Here is an 18,460-nt window from a genome sequence, read left to right as displayed (position 1 = left end):
TTTAACAGATTCGTTTAATAAAAGATATATGAGACAAAGTTTTATTTAAAAAATCGTCATGATTGATACAGACGATGAGATAGAAGCATTAGAAAATTTCCGAGATGATCAAGAAAATTATAATCAAAAAATATTTAATGAAAGTGGGCCAAAATATTATGATGTAAAAACACATATTTCAAAACCTTTTCGTGTTCCAAATGGTACTGTACCTATAAATATTTTAGAATTTGAGTATCCTTTAAAAAAAATCCAAACTGTATTTTAAAGTAAATTACAAAAATTTATTTGAAATTGTAATTAAAATTAGTATATTTTCTTAACGGTAAACAATAGTCATTCTTTTTCATACGATTGTCAGAAATATTTTAATTTTTGTGTAGCTGATCCAAATACAATTATTTTTGCTTCTGGTAATATAATTCATTTTTTAAATGTAACTACAAGAACAATATGGTTTCAACGAGGTGCGACGGGAGGTGGAATTGGACATATAACTGTGCATATCGCTTTTAATTCAAATCTTTTCTGAAAATTAATAAATTTAATCTAACTTTTTTTGCATAGAAAAATCCAATGTTTGATCATATTGCTATCGCTGAAAATGGAATTGATCCACTGATAACTATTTATCATTGGCCAAGCATGAAAATTGTAATGTGCCTTCATGGTGGTACAAAAGAACAATATTTTCATTTACATTATAGGTAACAATGATTATAAAAGTATATATTTATCATGTATCTGTTTATATCTAATAATCTGGTTAAAAGATTCAAGTATATAACAAATTTTAACGCATTATTATTACACTTTAGTATGGATGGCTTATTACTAGCTTCTCAAGGAGGAAAACCAGATTATTTTATAACAATTTGGAACTGGCAAGAATCTAAGATTTTATTACAATCTAAATCGCACTCTCAGAATGTTTATAATGTAATTTTTTCTACATACATACCTGGGAATTTAATTTCATGTGGTTTGGGACATATTAAATTTTGGAAAATGGCAAAAACTTTTACCGGTCTTAAACTTGAAGGTCAACTCGGAAAGTTTGGAAGAACTGAAATTTCAGATATTATCGGTGCTTATCAAATGCCTGATAAAAAGGTATATTATAACAAATACCTTATTCTTGTTTATACTATTTCAATATTGTCATTTTATTTTTCAAGTTATAGGTAGTATCAGGTTGCGAATGGGGTAATATTTTGCTATGGGATGAAAATTTGATTAAATTGGAAATTTCTAGAAAAAATAAAGAATTTTGTCATACAAAACCTATTGTACAATTAGAATATATCAATGCAGAGCTCTTCACTGTTGGTAGATAATAATTCCATAATATAACAATGAATTGTATTATTGGATAGAATTAAATTAAATATGTTGCTTATATTTGTAGGAATGGATGGTTTCATACGTGTTTGGTTTTATGATACTATAGATTTGGCAAATCCAACAGAAGAAGATCCATTTCTTGAAATGCTACCAATTTATGAATTTTGTATCACTGAGGATGAAAACAAAAATTCACAAAAAAATGCAATGCTAATGGGCATACAAAGACAAGAGCCAGATAATCCTGAGAATACTTTTTGGTATGCTCAGGTAAATTATTTTTAATTTTGCTCTATCTTCTCTCAACAACTATACATTACTACATATATTTGGATTTATATATAAATAAGAAGAATTACTTTTTATATAAAAAATACACAGGATGGCAATGGTGGTTTATGGCTAATAGACTTGAATACTTTTAAAGAACCAGAATTATCACAAAAAATATTTACTTGTCATGCAGGAGCTATAAGCGATATGGATGTTGCAGACTGGGGACCGTTCGTTGCAACTATTGATATAGCTGGTCGTTTACATATTTATAATTACACAGAAAAGAAATTAATTCTTACTTATCATTTTCGTGATTCTGGTAAACAAGTCATATGGATTCCAAGTAAAGTGAGTTATTTTATTATTTATTTTAATATACAGTACATCTACAATCCCCCCTTCTATTCTGAAGTAAAAATTAATTTTACTTTTTAGGTTGATGCGACTGGATCTGCACTTGTATGCGCTTTTGATACTGGTATTATTCGTATGGTTATCGTTGCAGTATTAACTGCTAATGAACAGAATAATATAAAAGAAAATTTCACTAAATTAGTTCAAGTTTTGAAACCACATTCGCAATCAATTAACGTAATGTCAGTGAATCCATCGTGCAGGTATAATAAAATATTACATAAAATATTTATAATCTTCATTAATTATATAAGTATAAGAAAAAGAAATAATAGTGAGAAGTATTGTTTCAGTTTATTAGTAACAGGTAGTGATGATTCTACTATATTTGTATTTAATATTTCTACTACTGTTACTTATCCTACTCTTCAGCCAATTGGTTACATTAATATGCCTTCGGAGATAACTTGTATGACATGGAGACCCAAACATGTTAGTATTGATATCTTTTTCTCTGATCATAATCAATATTTATTTTAAATATAATTTTAAAATAATCATACTTTTTTTTTAGGAATCAATGTTATTGATTGGATGTATGAGAGGAGATTGGGCAGAAGTTCAATTACCACAATCACCGCAATCATATATTAAAATTAGTTATGAGCTTACACATTGTAAACCAGCTGTATTTAAATTTCATTCGGTAAAATCAGCTATAAGAAGAAATATAATTAAGAATGAAATTGAAAAGAAAAAGATGATCAAAGTAGCAAAGAAACGTGAGGAAATGGAGAAAATAAAAGAAGCAAATCCTGGCATCGAAATCGATGAAGAAGCTTTCCTTAGTAATTACATTTACTCATTAATTTTATATAAAATTCTTAAAAATTACATATTTTTAAAACTTGTTTTATTTTTACAGTGGACTCCGAAGAGGAAGCACCTCTCCCAGAAATTTATATCCCAGAAATACCGAACAAAATTTTAATGATTCAATATACCAATCAAGAAACAGTTTGGTTATCAATGGCTGGTTTTGATGCAGGATATATGTATGAGTATCCAGTACCAAAAAAAGACATAATTATAGGAGCAGAACCAATAAAATCAACTGTGATCTATGATGCGGATGATACAGAAATACGAAGTTGCCTTTCATAGTAAGCTGCACAAACACTAAAAATAAATTACAGGAAAAATGAACATAAACATAAAAGTAGGTACATTGCGATCATGATTTTTTTTCATTTTAGTAAACAAGACAAATATTTGTTTTTGGGTATGGAACGTGGTGAAATAAGAGTTTGTAAAATTAATCCACAAGATCATAGCGATCTTTCAGATTATTGGATTTTACCTATGCATGACAATTACAATGGATACATACCAAAAATGTTACTCAGTTATGATCATAAAATGTTTCTTACATGTGGGTATGATGGAAATCTTTTTTCTTATAAAATCAATGATAATACTGCTGATGAAATAATAGAAATACCAAAACCAAACATACCTGTGCGATTGGTAAAGTTTTATTTAAATTTATATCCAATATTGTATGTAAATAAATAGTTTATTTAAAAACTTCAAAATATAGTTGGATGATATAAACAGTGTGGAAGATATTGAAGAACCTGATTATCCTACTCTCGAAAATGTTATTGTAAAAACTGAACATGACAGAGTCTCAGCGCTAGCAAGAGAGAAAAAAGAACAAACTCTTCAGATATTACATGAATTAACTGAAGAATATTCCAAAATAATGGATAGGTATGTAATGTACTCATTACTTGCAAGTTAAATATAAAAGTGAAAAAAGAAATAATCCTTTTATTTCAATGGAAAAATAGGAATCGTAGTCTATTAAAATCACAGCAAATTCCACGCGAAGATTTGGAATTAGATCCACGAATCACTACTGATTTAAATGAGCAATTGGAATTGGAAATGGATTTGGTACACAGAAAAGAAGCATTTCAGATTGAAAAGAGTAAACTTGCTTTAAAAAAGCTAATGGATCATTTTATTGAACCTATTACTTGTGTACCTTTTGCTGTTTCTAAAATACTGTAAGAATATCCGTATATTTAAATGTTTAATCTTAATCACATTTTATAAAAGAATGATATATTACTAATTGTTACATTATAAATTTAGAAAACCGGACACAATGGTACACTCGATACGAGAACATAAATTGGATAGTAACTTTGATAATATTTATACAGAAGTTGTCAATTGCATTACAAGAAGTAAAAAACCAACAAAGTAATTTTATATATATATAGAGTGTTCTGTGACTGGTGATACAAGCAAACATGTAGAATTACTCTTACTTGTTTGTACCATCAATTATAGGACACTTTGTATACTTTAATAAATATTTGTATAAACACAAATGTATTATGTATATGCATCATCTTTTGATTCTTTAAATAGATGCATTAACTAATTCTTGTTTTAATATAAAATATATTATATATTTAATTTATATGAATAGAAAAGTGAAAGAAAAATTGGCCACAGAAGAAATTGAAGAACAAGAAGAACAAAGAGTAAGAGATGCAGAAAGCTTCCTCAAAAGTCTTAATCTTTCTGGTATAGAGCATAAGCTAAGCACACAAATAATTCATATGTTAGAAAAATATAAAACACGGAAAGCAAAATTGGAAGAACGTCAAAGAGAAGTTAATATAAAATTATATTTGTGATAAGACATATATATTATTATAAAGTAATCAGAAACATTATTTTATTCTTAATTTTTGTTGTAGTGGAATTTAATGTCAACAAAAAAATTTGATCCTAATATAAATCATGCAGATGATATAGCAGCTATTGAATTGGCAAAAAAAACAATCGGTGTATACAATCTGAAAGATTCACCACAATTAAATGTACAAAATCAGATAGAAAATTTAACGATGATAAAATACAAGCAATATTTAGATTGCAAAAAAAGGGTAAGTGTAATCATTATAAATATGTTATTGTGTGTGTGTGTGTTTTCATTTTAATAAAAATATTTCTTCTTATTAATAAATTATTTTAATGATAAATATGATAAAATATTAATGACACAGCTTCATCATCTACGTGATAATTTCAATACAAGATTAAAGGAAGTTCGAGAAAATAAGCAGGTTTTGTGTTCAAAAGTTGTGAAATTGAATAAAACGTTAAACAAAATTCATGCGGAGATACCCAAAAAAAATATTAAAACTTTACCCAATTTACCTATAATTGACAATGATATTGAATTTCCTGAAGAAAATTTAAAAGTATGTATGAAATGTTATAATTAGAGATTAATTTTACTAAAAATATTGATACAAAATTTTGTATAGTTTGAAAAATATATATCAATGGCGGAACAAGCAAAGGAAGCTAAACATTACAGAGAATCAATATTTTTATATGAAATTCCTGATTTAATGGATGATACAACGGATGAAGAATATGAAGTTTTATTGTTAAAAAATGAAAATATTCATGCAAGTGAAGAATTTAGCTTATCAAGTATTATAGATATACCTGAAAGGAAAATTAAAGTCAAATCACTTATTCATCCAAAGTTATCTCAAGGATTAGATTCTGCTGATTACGTCGAAACAGCATGGGAACGTGAAATGAAACAATCTCGTATGTTGCGTAAAATTTATGATCAAGATTGTATTTTACAATATATTGAAACTTCTTACAAAGAATTTGATAAACAATTGGACAAACTAGAAAAGGAAAGACTTGACATTATTACGGAAAGTGTATACGTAGAATTACACTTGCTAACGCTTCATCAGGAATTTATCATATTGAAAGATTACGAAACGAAAGAAACTTTATTAAAAAAGAATGTCAATGAAAAATTAGAAGAACAAGCTGCTATAAAACTAAAGGTTAATATAAACAAAAAACTTCATATCCCCTAAAATTCTTTGTTTATTTTTATAAAAAATTTTTATAAGGACTTATAAAACATTGCTTTAATATTTCTGATTATTTTATCAGATAAATACAACTAGTAATAAAATAGAACGTAAAAAGAAAAGTATTAACAGATCACAGGAATCAATAAAAGACATTTCTTACGAATATATGACGAGTATTAAAGATAATAAGTTTCAAGACTTTTTACGTAAAATATTTAAAAAGAAATTCAAATTGCCAAAAGAGCATAACGGTAAATAAATTATTTTCTGAATACAAAAAATAAACACGTTAGGATAATTTTCTATAATTAAATTATTTTCATTTTGTAGACTCTGAAACATCGAGTACTACAACGACTGAAACAAGTTCAGAAGAAGATGAAGAAGGAAGCGTAGACAGTAAAGATATTGGATTCATTTATTTTGATGAGAATATATGCCCTATAGGCTGTGACAAAGCGTTATATGATATGGCATTTGTTATGAGAGAAAAACGTTATGAATATGAGCATGAAATTAGAGAGGAATACAAGGCGATAGAAAAATTACAAAAGGAAGTGGAAATGGATACCAAAAAATTAAAAATCATTGATGATTTACTTAAAACGAATGTCGAAGAATTGGAAAAATTTATGGTAGATATAAAATAATATGGAGAATAAAAAATTTATTATAAAAAAAAAAGATCATCTATAATTATTTGATTACAGTTGGAGAAACAAAAGAAATTGAACGACATAGATGTAACGATAGTTCTTAAATTTCATCAATTGCAACATTTTATTAATTCTTATAGCGTGTCGAGCATACGAGAATCTATTATATTTGATAAAACAAAATTATCTCAATTACACGATAGAGTGGGAGAATTACAGCAAGAAACATACGACTTATACGCTAAACAAAAGTATACAAAAATTTATAATATGTAATATATTGTATATAAATAATAGAAATTAATATCATGATTTTATTTCAATGCATATTGCAGGGCCAATAAAGTTCATCTTTATAGAATGAAAATTGATTGTAAACATATGAGAAATGAAATTAAAAATTTAAAGAATGAAATAAAAGAAGAAATGAAAAAGAAATTTGGCAAAACAATATCATTAACGACTATGTATGAAACAGTATTACAAAGAATGATCTATAATATTAAAAGTGATTTAACAGAAATGATGAAATCATATGAAGAACAACTTAAATGTGTGTGTACACGTGAATAAATTATTTAGAATTGTATAATTAATTGAAATAAATTATTTTACATTTAATAATTATATTTTTTAGGTATTCAAGAAAAATATAATTCACAGCAAATGGTGCTAGGAAAACTTATCCAAGATAATACAGAAAAATTAAGTTTTTTAACTGTCCTAGAGGAAGAACAATTAACTCTTAGGAAGGTTTTGAAACAAGTTCCTATATCCGAGGTAAATATGACTGAAACATTTTGTATAGAAACGTTTAAATGATTTAAATCATTTTAGGAAGAAATGTTAAAAGTAGAATTGCAGTACAAAGCAGACATAGTCAAATTCGAGAACATTATTGCTCATCAAAAAAAACAAAAAGAAATATTTCTTACCGATATAAAAAATCTTAGTATGAAGACTGGAGTGCTACCTTCTATTTGTAATAAATCTGATAACAAAAAATCTTTGAACGAATATGAACGTGATAGTGAAATAAATAAATTTGTAACTAATGCAGGTAAGAACAAATATTTTGTTTAATATTAAATACGTGCGGATTAATCTTCTATTTTAAAATTTATAAGATATAGAATAATTGTTAACAGTGTTAAAAAATATATTTGTGTAGAAAACTCAAGTTATCGCGAAATAATCATGCCATTCTTAAACATTAGAGAAAACAATTTGGCTGCATTGGTTTGTATTATTTTTCAAATATTATTCATTATATTTATAACTGTTATAATATATAATAAAATATAAATAATAGGTTCACTATCTAATCTCACGAGTCATAGAATCGTTGTTGGGAACAGAACAAGCGAAGGAATTAAAACAAGAAAAATTTGAAGAAATTCTATCAACTTTCACAAATATCAGTAATATTGAGGAAGTTCAAGATAGAATTAAATTGATAATCGAATATGTTGAAAACATTCTACCAGCTAATGAAATAGAAACAATAGAGATCGTGCATGAGGCGATTAAAGAAAGTTTAAATGATATTATACAAAGGTTTACTATTGACATTAACAATTAAGACATTAGAAAATAGAATCAATCAAGATCAGTTTCAAATATTATATTCTATTTACAGAAAAATAACTTTTGATGTAAATATGAAAGACAATTTATAGAAAGTGATTACATAAAATAAAATAAACATTCAAGAGTAATCTAATTTTAACGAATCGAGATCGTTATTCAAAAAAATGTAAAGTTCTTTTATTTTATAATTTAATATAGACATTTGTACATAATAGAATATACTTCTTTAGTTGGTGTATACAACAATTTAATTGTTACTCCTGTAATATTACCTAGTAATCTATGAACTAATTACAAGATAATATAATTTAACTTAATCATCGAGGATATTTTGCGTTATAAATATATACAAACTACTAGTTTTATTGTAACGTATTATTGTGTTAAGCTTAGAATTATTAATGTAAGGCTTTTTCTTAAACAAGGCACAAAATTGTCAAGAAAATTTACTGTTTCAAAAGTTATTAGTTATATATATATTGGTAACATCGTATCGCATCATTATTGTTAAATTATTTTTAGGATTTATATATATACTATAGATGAAAATAAAATAAAAAAAGGAATCTTTTTTGTTATCTTAAAATTAATGAACAAAAAAAAGAACAAACGATAGAAAACCTTCGAATAATTATAAAAATATTTCTAATACATTTCGTTTCTAACTACTTATCGTTATTTTTAAAAAATATTACATTAACAATTCATTTAAAAATTATCAATATAAATAGATTGCTTGATATGTAAAATCAAAACTTTGTACAATAAGAAAATAATTATGTTAATTAATTTCTTTAACAATTGTAGTAATATATATAAGATAAATAAGTAATAAATCAGTAGGAAAAATCAATGCAATCTCGTACTCGTAATGTAAATTTGATTAAAATTTAATATTAACACTTTGGCATCGGGGCGTTTCGAGCCGAACTTTACGCAAGACCGGGAAAATTTCGCGATTTTTGTTTTAATCGCATTATATTAAAAAAAAATTGGTCTAACTTAAAATCAATAATATTTTGTAAAAAAATTTTGAGGAATGTAGTAAATTATTGTATCGTATTATAATATATATCTTTTAAAATGCAATTATCAGGGGTTTTCAACCTAATGTGGTAGCTGTTTATTTCTAAGCAAAAAATATATGAAAATTTCAATAACATAATTTCACGTCATCCGATCGCTATCAGAAAACAGATATTATACATATATGTTATCCGACGCCAGTGTTAATTAAAATTGTCATGTATATTCGATAATTGTTACTGAAAAAATATCTTATATTTAATCTCCCTATCAATACTGCAACAAAAGAAAAAAAGAAATAACAATGTTTTGTAGTAAACAAAATTATTCAAATTGTGTATGTGTTGAATCATAACCACAAATATGAATAAATTTTGTCACTTCTTTGTGAAGCTCTTCAAAATAGGATAAATGTTATCGAAAGCTTCATAAATTTCTTGCCGGACCTTGGCACCTACAAAATTATTTAATTATAATTAAAAATTGGATTTAACACAAAAAATATATATATAAATATTTTCAAATACGATTTGTAACTTACCAGTAAGTACAACTTTACCAGACACAAATATAAGTAATACTATTCGTGGTTTAACCATTCTATATATCAAACCAGGAAATAATTCTGGTTCGTAGGAAGAGAATTGTCCATGTGTAAGTACCAAACCTTCTAGCCTAATAGGAAATTTAACGTCGCAACTTCCAACCATATTTTGTATCTTAAAGTCCAGAAATTTTGCCTAGATTTACAATCAAAAAATGAGATACCTATAATTAAAACATTTATTCTAAGTAATAATAAATAAATGGAATACTAACCGGAAAACCTAACTTTTGAATAATTCTAGCATATTTTCTCGCTGCCAAACGAGAATCTTCTTCGCTTTTAGCACCTGTACAGACCATTTTTCCGCTACTAAATATAAGAGCAGTCGTCCTGGGTTCTCTTATACGCATGATAACGGCTGCAAATCTTTTTGGATTGTATTCGGCGTTTCTAGCGTGTAGAGCAATTTTTTTTAAATCTAATTTACAACTTAGATTTACGGTGGATACGATATTTCTGAAATATTATTACAAATATTATAATCTTGTAATTTTTATATCAGAAAGTCTAATACTATTAAGTACTGTAATTGTGGTAAAATCCCAGGGTCTGCGGAAGCAGGAGTCATAGGTGTCATAGGTCCTGGCGTAGATGGTCCTATAGATGATGGTGCGATAGGATTGTTCGGTCCTAAAGGAGACATCATATTTTGCTGTCAAAATTACAATAAGGAATTTTAATTTTGTATCTTCGCTTTAACCTTTGCACTATGATTTAACCATATAATATATTACAAGTTTCAAACATTGTTATAGTGTGAGGGATTAATAATGTAATTTGAATTTATTGTAATATACTATTTATCTTATTTATTTAATTACCGGTGTTTGTGGCTGCATAAGACTCTGAGGTGTAGCAAAAGACGGAGTTGGTGCGTAAGTATGCATGGTTTTCTGAGGCGTTGTAATCATGAGCATACTGCCCTGTACACTTGGGCTCATAGAATGTAATTGTTGCAGCTGATACTGCTGTGGTTGTTGCTGTGGTTGTTGTTGCTGTTGCTGTTGCAATGCATTTGGTAATATTTGTTGATCCTCTTCTGGCTGATGTAAAGGAGTACCAATGCTAGGTATACTGAACCCAGGACTTGGTAGCATTTGATCCATTTTAATTTTTTAATTAATATTGCCTTAACACAATCAATATTATTAATACAATGAACGATGGATTTTATATATTAATAATATCTCATAAACAATATTTCACACTTTTATTTTGATATGTATGAGTTTAATGTTTACTTAATAAGACCAATTAATGTGAAATGAATATTTTTCATCTTTTAATTAAAACAAAAAATATTTAATATTCTATAAGAATCCAATATTCATTCATAAATTCACTCATAGGTTATTATAAGTTTAAACGTTCTTTTTCTTTTTAATCCACGAACGTTAACGTTCCAAACGTTTATATTCCATTTGTTTACTACAGTCACACATAAAATTCTATTTGATTTATTACTGATACCAACCACATATGATTTTTCGCATATACAGCTGTATCTTACACTTTCAATAGTTATTGGTTAATGTAGGAAAAAACTATGTCCATATTTATGTGTCTACATAACTACTGGCACACGTCCTAGGGACTTTAACCTTAACCACAACAGAAGGAAGTTGATCTTTAAGTAATATAATTAAACATCAGTCGCGTAATAAGTAAAATGCAATTTCACCAAAAATTACATGGCACATCTTTTTCCTTTAGTGCTTCTTTCTTATATGTAATTAACTCCCAAAATATTGCAACTTGCACAAGAGAGTTGTGAATACAGCTTTAAGTAAATGCCGTTTAAATGAAAACTCAAACCGTCACTGGCTCAAGTCAGATTAGGTTAAACCCATGAAGTGATTGTAGTGTCAACCACGTAATCCGACATAAACACCTCGATAGATTTATGAAAATTAAATTATATTGATTAGAAGTGTAATATACTAATAAATACAAAATGTTTCAAAAATTTAAAGATAAACTTGCCGAGGAGATGAAACAATCGCCTGCCAGGTTGCAGGCGAGTATGCAGCAAATGGCGCAGGTTGTTAACATTTTTATTATATTTCTATTTAAATCTATGATGTCAATTATTGTTCTCATATTAAATAATATTATGCTTTTAGGCAGTTATATCTCCAGCTCAGTCTAATAGTTCAATACAAGAATTACCAATAACAGTGGAAAGTAATGACTTAACCAAAAAAACTGATGGTATATGTTGTCACTTTTACTTATTTCTAAAAATTTTTATATTGCATAAGATAAATTTATGATAATCTAAAAGTACTTTTTATGTTTGTTTATATAAAGGGTGTCCCATTATTGTTTCATAATATTTTAACAGTATATTTTATAAGTAAAATACTAGGGCAACTTCTATATGTCGCTAATCAATTTGTTATTTTGATAACTATACGATACAATTAGTTTACGTATAATATTTATAGATTCTGTCAAAAGTAATTCCGTAAAAAACACATTTCAAAATGTTGAACTTGTATCACCATTATCCAATTCAGTAGACGCATCTAGAAGATCATCTGTAAACAGTGTAACCAGTGATGTCAGTTCTTTATTTCCGCTTTACGAAAGTCCTAAAAATCTATATCATATACAGGTAGAATTATGAAATATTTTATAATAATACATGTGTATTTATTATTAAAAGTAGTATAAAAGACAAATAACGTATTCAAGGAAATATTATTATTTTATTTGTAGTCAGATATAGATCAGTCTGCGACTGAAATAGATGATGACATAAATACGCAACTTGATAGAGTTACCAAAGATCAATTATATTTGGCATATAAAAAAATTCAAGGAAAATATAATAAGTACCGTGGACGATACACAGATTTAGTAAAACATTATCGAGATCTCGAACGAGTTAAAACAAAATTAGAATCTGTTTTGGTTGAAACGCAAGATAATGTATTAAGAAGAATTGGAGATTTAAAAGAACAATGCCAATTAGAACAACAAGCTAAAGCACATTTAGAAGAAGTATTAAGAAATGATATTGAAGAAAGAAATCATATTATAGATACCTTAAATACAAAGGTGATACATTTCGAAAAATTTTCTATATTTATAAATGAACATATGCATATAACATAATTAACAAGAGGAGATCCAAGGTGACACAGGATACCAATTTATTTTAATTCTACACAGTTGTAGGCGTCCATCAGGATCAAACACTGTGCAAACAGTAAAATCCAATACTTAACTTTTTCAAAGAAAACGAAGAGAGAAATTTCACATACACTTTTATATACCAGTTCATTTCGGATGGAAAAATACATTTTTTAGCGTTTAATTAAAAGAAAAAAAAATCATAGAAAAAATATAAATAGGTAATAGACCCATGATGGACCCCTACAACTGTGTAGAATTTTTGTAAAAAAAGTTTCCTGGCATCTTGGCTCTCCCCTTACAAGAGTATGCTATATTTTTACAAAACGTAATAGCATTTTGTATAACTTGTATTATATGAAATAATTATTGCAGATTAAACTTCTTCAAGGAAATACACCACCTTCAGAAAATTTAATGCTATTAGACAACGACGAAGGACATAATAGTACCGTCGAAGTTATGGAACCGAATAAAGAGTTAACTGAAAATGCAGCTGATAATTCTGAATTGGTAGCTGAAAATGCAATACTTCAAAATAAAATAATTAAATTAGAAGCAATAGTAACAAAAAATAAGAATACTTTAAAACGATGTGAAAATTTAATGAAAAGATATAAGGAAATACTAGAGGAAAATAATATATTAAAACGTGATTACGAAGCTTTAAAGTCTTCTAGTTTAGAAAACGCAGAGGTTTTGCAGAAAGAATTAAGTATATCGCAGAATGAAGTTTCAAATTTAATGGAACAAGTGAACACTTTAAAAAGGCGTGAGGAAGAATCCGTAATATCTCTGGCTGAAAATAAACTTTCAATTCATAGAGAACTTGAGGGTAAAGAGGAGCAAATAAAACGACTTCAATTTGATTTGAAACATACTATGGAAAGTAAAGAAAATCTAACCGAAATTGTTGATAAATATAAAACGGAATTACAGCAATTGAAAACGCAATATAACATACCAAATTTGGATACGGATAAAACAGATAATATTCAAGATACATCGAAAGGTAAATTTTTCTAATATTTAGCATATAACATTAATATTATTTTCTACTGAATATAATAATTTGTTTTTAAATAAATTACAGGTGATGCAGAGAGTATAGAAAGTAATAATACCTCAAAAAATAAAAGCGATACTTTAAATGAAAATGAAACATTGGACAAACTAAAACATGATCTAACAGAAAAGGAAGAAGAATTACAAAAAATAAAAGTAATTTTACAAGAAACCCAGACACTTTCTAAAGAGTATCAATGCAACATGGAGACACTCCAAAATGAATTTTCAAACTTAAAAATCAAATATGTCGAATTAAAGAAAGAACAAGACGCGCAAACAATTATTACTAATGAAAAAAAGAAAGAAGCTGAAACGACTATTGAAAAATTGCAAATGACCGTACAAAGTCTCGATAAAGAATTAGAAAATATGAGATTCGCTTTATCAGACAGAGATCAAGTATGCGAAACTTTCAATTTGAAAATGCAAGAATATGCATCGATGTTAGAAAAAGCTAATAACAAATTATCGATAAAGGATCTAGAAATAAAGAAACTTAACGATCAATTGTCTAATGAAAATGAAATAACTAAATTAAATAATACGATAGAAAACAAAGATGCAGAATTAACTGAACTCAGTAACCAATTAAAAAATTATAAAGATGAAATTAATAACTTAACCGAACAAGTAGATGAAAAAAATTCCAAAATAGATTTACTTAATAAAGAAAAAATATCCTTTAAAAGTCAACTCCTATGTTTTAAAACAAATACGGAGAAATTGAAAGAAAATTGCATGTATCTGAGAAATAACGTTAAAGAAATATTTCAGAATCATAATGAAAAGATAAGTAATTTGGATAGAATTATAAACTTCTGTTTAAAAAATACTTTGATGGAAAAGGAAAGCCTCAAAGAAGAAGTTGAAATTCTTCATACAAAATTAAAAATGTCGGAAGAACAAGTTAATAAATTGATCGAAGTAGAAACAGAATTAGTGAAGATTAAGCAGCAGAAAACGGATTTAATGCATGAACTAAATGAATACAAGACGAAAGTAAAACAAATCGAATTGGAAAGGCATGATAAATATAATATTGAAATGAGCAGATATATAGCCGAAATAGATAATTTGAATTCTAAAATACACGATCTACAAGAAATACAAGCTTTAACAGAGAAGAAGAAGGAAGATGAAGTAGAACATTTGAAAAGAGAAATGATAGAATTTAAAAAGAAGTATGAAGATGCTACGAATATAATAAAAACGTTGGAAAATAAAAAATCTGAGTGTAATTTACTGCAAGAAGAATTGGAACGGTTAAAATCGGAAATTGTACATTTGCACGACAGTAATACTAAAAATAATACCGAAATCAATGAACTTCGTGAGACAATATTGAAAAAAGAATCAGAAATGGCTGATTTGGAAATAAGATTTCAAGACCATGTAAAATTGGTCAAAGAATATGCAAAAAAAAATGAAGAAATAGAAGGAATTTATCAAGACGCTAATAAGTATCATGAGGAGGAAGTTATGAAATTAAATGATTTAAATAATACCTTACAAAAAAGTTTACAAAAAATAATTGATACAAAAGATGTCGAATTGAAGAAATTACAAGAAATTAAAGAGCAACAAGACAAGAAATTACTATTTTGCGATAAAAGAATAGAAGATTTAACCGTAGAACTCGATGAATTTAGAGCTGAAAATTTAAATATGTCGCAAATGATAGAAAGATTTTCAAATGAAGTTAAAACACTAGAAGATGAAAATAATCTATTAGAGAAACTGAAAACTGAAAATGAATTAATGAATGTTGAATTAGTAGAATTAAAATCAATTTTAAATAAATTTAGAGAAGAAAATAAAAATTTAAAGGTAAAAAATTCTCAGCTTATACAATCTCATGAAGAACTTCATAACATTAAAGAAACCTTGGAGTTTAAAGAATTAGAATATCATAAAAAAAAAAAAGAATTTTTACACGATCTCGAAATTAGTAACGACAGATTGAATATGGCGTGTGAAAGATCAAAATTGGCTAGAAATAAATTGGAAGAAACAAATGCTAAAGTGAATTCTCTAACGAAAGCGTTACAAGAATGTGATGAAGAATTACAGAAAACAAAAAAAGAATTAGAAGAACAAACTCTATTATTAAGTGATAAAACTACCGAATTAACTGAACATTTAAAACATATACAATCATTGGAAATAAGCAAAACTGAACTTACTGAGCATATAACAAAGTTAAATGAGCAGTTAACAAATGTAAAGGCTACGAACTTAAACAACATTCCATTTAAACTTACGAATGAAACTCTAACGTATCTTCAAATAAAGAAACTTAAAAATGGAGAGCTTGTTCTGGACGAACATCTTGCTAACTTGTTGGCTTCTACGGTTTTAAATCTGGATGCAGAAAACAAGCGTTTAACGGATAAAATCAAACGTATAGAAAATATTATGGAACAGGAAAATTTACAATTTAAATTATTAGAAACAAATGAAGAAAATCTGTTAAAAGAAAATGAAAAATTAAAACTTTTAAATATGGAAGAAGAACTCGATCAAAAAATAATAGAAATAGATACGTTAAAAACTACAATCAAAGAACAAGAGAACCAAATTAATAAATTACAATCGCAAATAGAATCATTGAAAGATATCAACTTACAAACGGCGGATAATTATAATACCGTAAAACAAAATCTTGTCGAAAGAAGTAATCAATTAGAAGAGGAAAATAAAAAATTACAAGCAGAATTGGATGAAGCAATAATTACATTACTTGCCAATGAATCGCAAATGCATATGATCAATACAGAATTAGAAGATAAAACAGATCAATTGCAGAAAGAATTAGAAACGCACGAGGAAGAACAAAATATTAGATTGAAACAATTGGTTAAAGAATTCCAAGCTCAACTGCAAGATAAAGAAGAGGAATTGCAATCAGCATTGGAAAAACGTTTTGGTAAGTTAATGTTATTTTTATATTTCTACAAAAATAACCAAATATAAATATATATGCATTTATTTATTAAATTTAAATAGATTACCAACAGAGTTATGAATCCAATCTTGTACAACAATACAAGGAGCAATTAAAAGATTTTCAAGTTGAATTAACAACTAAATCGGAACAACTTGAAAATCTTATTTTAGAAAATAAAAAGTTGACAGCAGAAAAAGAAAATGAAGTAAAAGCTTTAACGGAAAGTATCACATCTGTTAGAAAAGAACATGTAAATGAACTCAGAGAAACTGAACAAAAATGGAAAACTATTTTACAACAAAGAAGCGATAGATTAGAAACTAAACATGAAGAAGAAATCAAAGAATTAACGAGGGAGTGGAGGAACGAAAGAAAGGTATAAATATACGTACATTACAGTTTCACCCGATTGGATATTTTTACCGATCTGTTGCTAAAAGTTATTTAAAGCATCTATATCATTTATTTTTACTATACTTTTTATATTTTCATTTGCAAGTTACATATTTTTTTTCTTTGTCCTTTTCTTTATAGATTATTTTTCTTTTATGTATTTTTTAAGTTTTGCTTTTATTTTCTAATTTTTCTTTCATTCCTATTTTAGCTTGACACAAATACTGACACAGCAACAGAGGTAACATATTATTTTAAATATTAATATGTTAACAAGTTGTACTTTAAAATGGCACTTAATTTAATTTAACACTTTATTTGGATATAGGAATTGGAAAATACTTCTTGTATAGCAATGGCTGCAATACAATCAAATACTGGTTCATTTCATACGTTTCAACAAACATTGGCATCGCAAAATCGTGAATTAACCGAACTCAGGAAATTAGTTAAATTGAGGCATGAAACTTTAGAAGACTCAACAGAAATAGAATATCTTAAGAATATTTTATATGAATATATGATGGGAAAAGAAACAATGGTGCTTGCTAAAGTTATAGCTGCAGTCGTCAAATTTGATCAAGAGCAAACGGCAAAAATACTTAAAAAGGAAGAAGACAAATTAACACTGGTATGCATAATAAATTACATTATTGACAAATTTTTAAATAATATAAAAAAAAAATATTTTATTTTATTTTTTATTTTTTTGTCAATTATACTTGACAAATTTTCAAATGTATTTTTCTCAAAAACAGTCTTATATGAACAAATTTTATTGTATATTTTGGAGTTAACTTTTCATGTAGAATCACGCCCTATTCGTTTGTACCACCGAATATAGGACACTGTATATTATATTATTATTATTTATTTATACTCCGTCCCTTTCGGGTTTGGAGGGACACTGTATATTATATATATATGCTAAAACGATTACAAATTTGTTCATAATATTATAATTATACACTATTATTTTTCAGCTTGGATCACTTGGCATTACATAGGATACAATAATATAAGATAACTAAAAGTAAGTATATAATATGACAATTAGGCAATATCACGAAATCAAGAACTATATTTATTTGGTTAATGAACCATTTAAGAATGCTCTTTTGTTATTATA

At 26.8% G+C, this 18,460-nt stretch overlaps 3 protein-coding genes across 5 annotated transcripts; 2 read left to right on the top strand and 1 right to left on the bottom strand.

Moving 5' to 3' along the window:
* The first annotated feature begins 527 nt into the window (after nt 1-527).
* LOC106792054 (cilia- and flagella-associated protein 44) lies at nt 528-8,296 on the top strand. The gene is made up of 25 exons (XM_014758164.1): nt 528-707; nt 819-1,113; nt 1,185-1,329; nt 1,409-1,614; nt 1,726-1,968; nt 2,056-2,237; nt 2,328-2,466; nt 2,549-2,822; nt 2,900-3,137; nt 3,231-3,501; nt 3,575-3,747; nt 3,828-4,046; nt 4,135-4,245; nt 4,478-4,664; nt 4,752-4,940; nt 5,061-5,258; nt 5,325-5,873; nt 5,986-6,157; nt 6,237-6,541; nt 6,617-6,813; nt 6,898-7,115; nt 7,200-7,342; nt 7,400-7,622; nt 7,734-7,801; nt 7,875-8,296. The coding sequence occupies exons 1-25, from the start codon at nt 577-579 to the stop codon at nt 8,142-8,144; spliced, it is 5,346 nt and encodes a 1,781-aa protein (XP_014613650.1). The 5' UTR covers nt 528-576; the 3' UTR covers nt 8,145-8,296.
* A 15-nt stretch (nt 8,297-8,311) lies between these two features.
* LOC106792057 (TATA-box-binding protein) lies at nt 8,312-11,322 on the bottom strand. Its single transcript, XM_014758168.1, has 5 exons — nt 10,607-11,322; nt 10,310-10,437; nt 9,998-10,241; nt 9,720-9,918; nt 8,312-9,632 (listed from the first exon to the last, which is right to left on the bottom strand). Exons 1-5 carry the CDS (start codon nt 10,889-10,891, stop codon nt 9,556-9,558), a joined length of 933 nt encoding a protein of 310 aa, XP_014613654.1. The 5' UTR covers nt 10,892-11,322; the 3' UTR covers nt 8,312-9,555.
* Nucleotides 11,323-11,413: 91 nt separating this feature from the next.
* Nucleotides 11,414-18,454, top strand: LOC106792055 (golgin subfamily A member 4). Of its 3 annotated transcripts, none has more exons than XM_014758167.1 (10): nt 11,414-11,826; nt 11,909-11,996; nt 12,305-12,402; nt 12,507-12,848; nt 13,299-13,935; nt 14,017-16,917; nt 16,998-17,314; nt 17,543-17,572; nt 17,660-17,962; nt 18,315-18,454. In XM_014758167.1, the coding sequence occupies exons 1-10, from the start codon at nt 11,740-11,742 to the stop codon at nt 18,336-18,338; spliced, it is 4,827 nt and encodes a 1,608-aa protein (XP_014613653.1). In that variant the 5' UTR covers nt 11,414-11,739; the 3' UTR covers nt 18,339-18,454. The 3 variants fall into 3 exon arrangements, with proteins under 3 accessions (XP_014613653.1, XP_014613651.1, XP_014613652.1); XM_014758165.1 differs by having other exon boundaries at nt 12,233-12,402; XM_014758166.1 differs by lacking the exon at nt 17,543-17,572 and having other exon boundaries at nt 12,233-12,402.
* Nucleotides 18,455-18,460: the final 6 nt, after the last annotated feature.

The sequence above is a fragment of the Polistes canadensis genome, unplaced genomic scaffold, assembly GCF_001313835.1.
Source record: "Polistes canadensis isolate GaletaPanama2010 unplaced genomic scaffold, ASM131383v1 scaffold_373, whole genome shotgun sequence".
Taxonomy (NCBI): Eukaryota; Metazoa; Arthropoda; class Insecta; order Hymenoptera; family Vespidae; genus Polistes; species Polistes canadensis.
The sequence above is the reverse complement of the archived record's forward strand: the minus strand, read 5'-3'. Positions and strand labels throughout refer to the sequence as shown.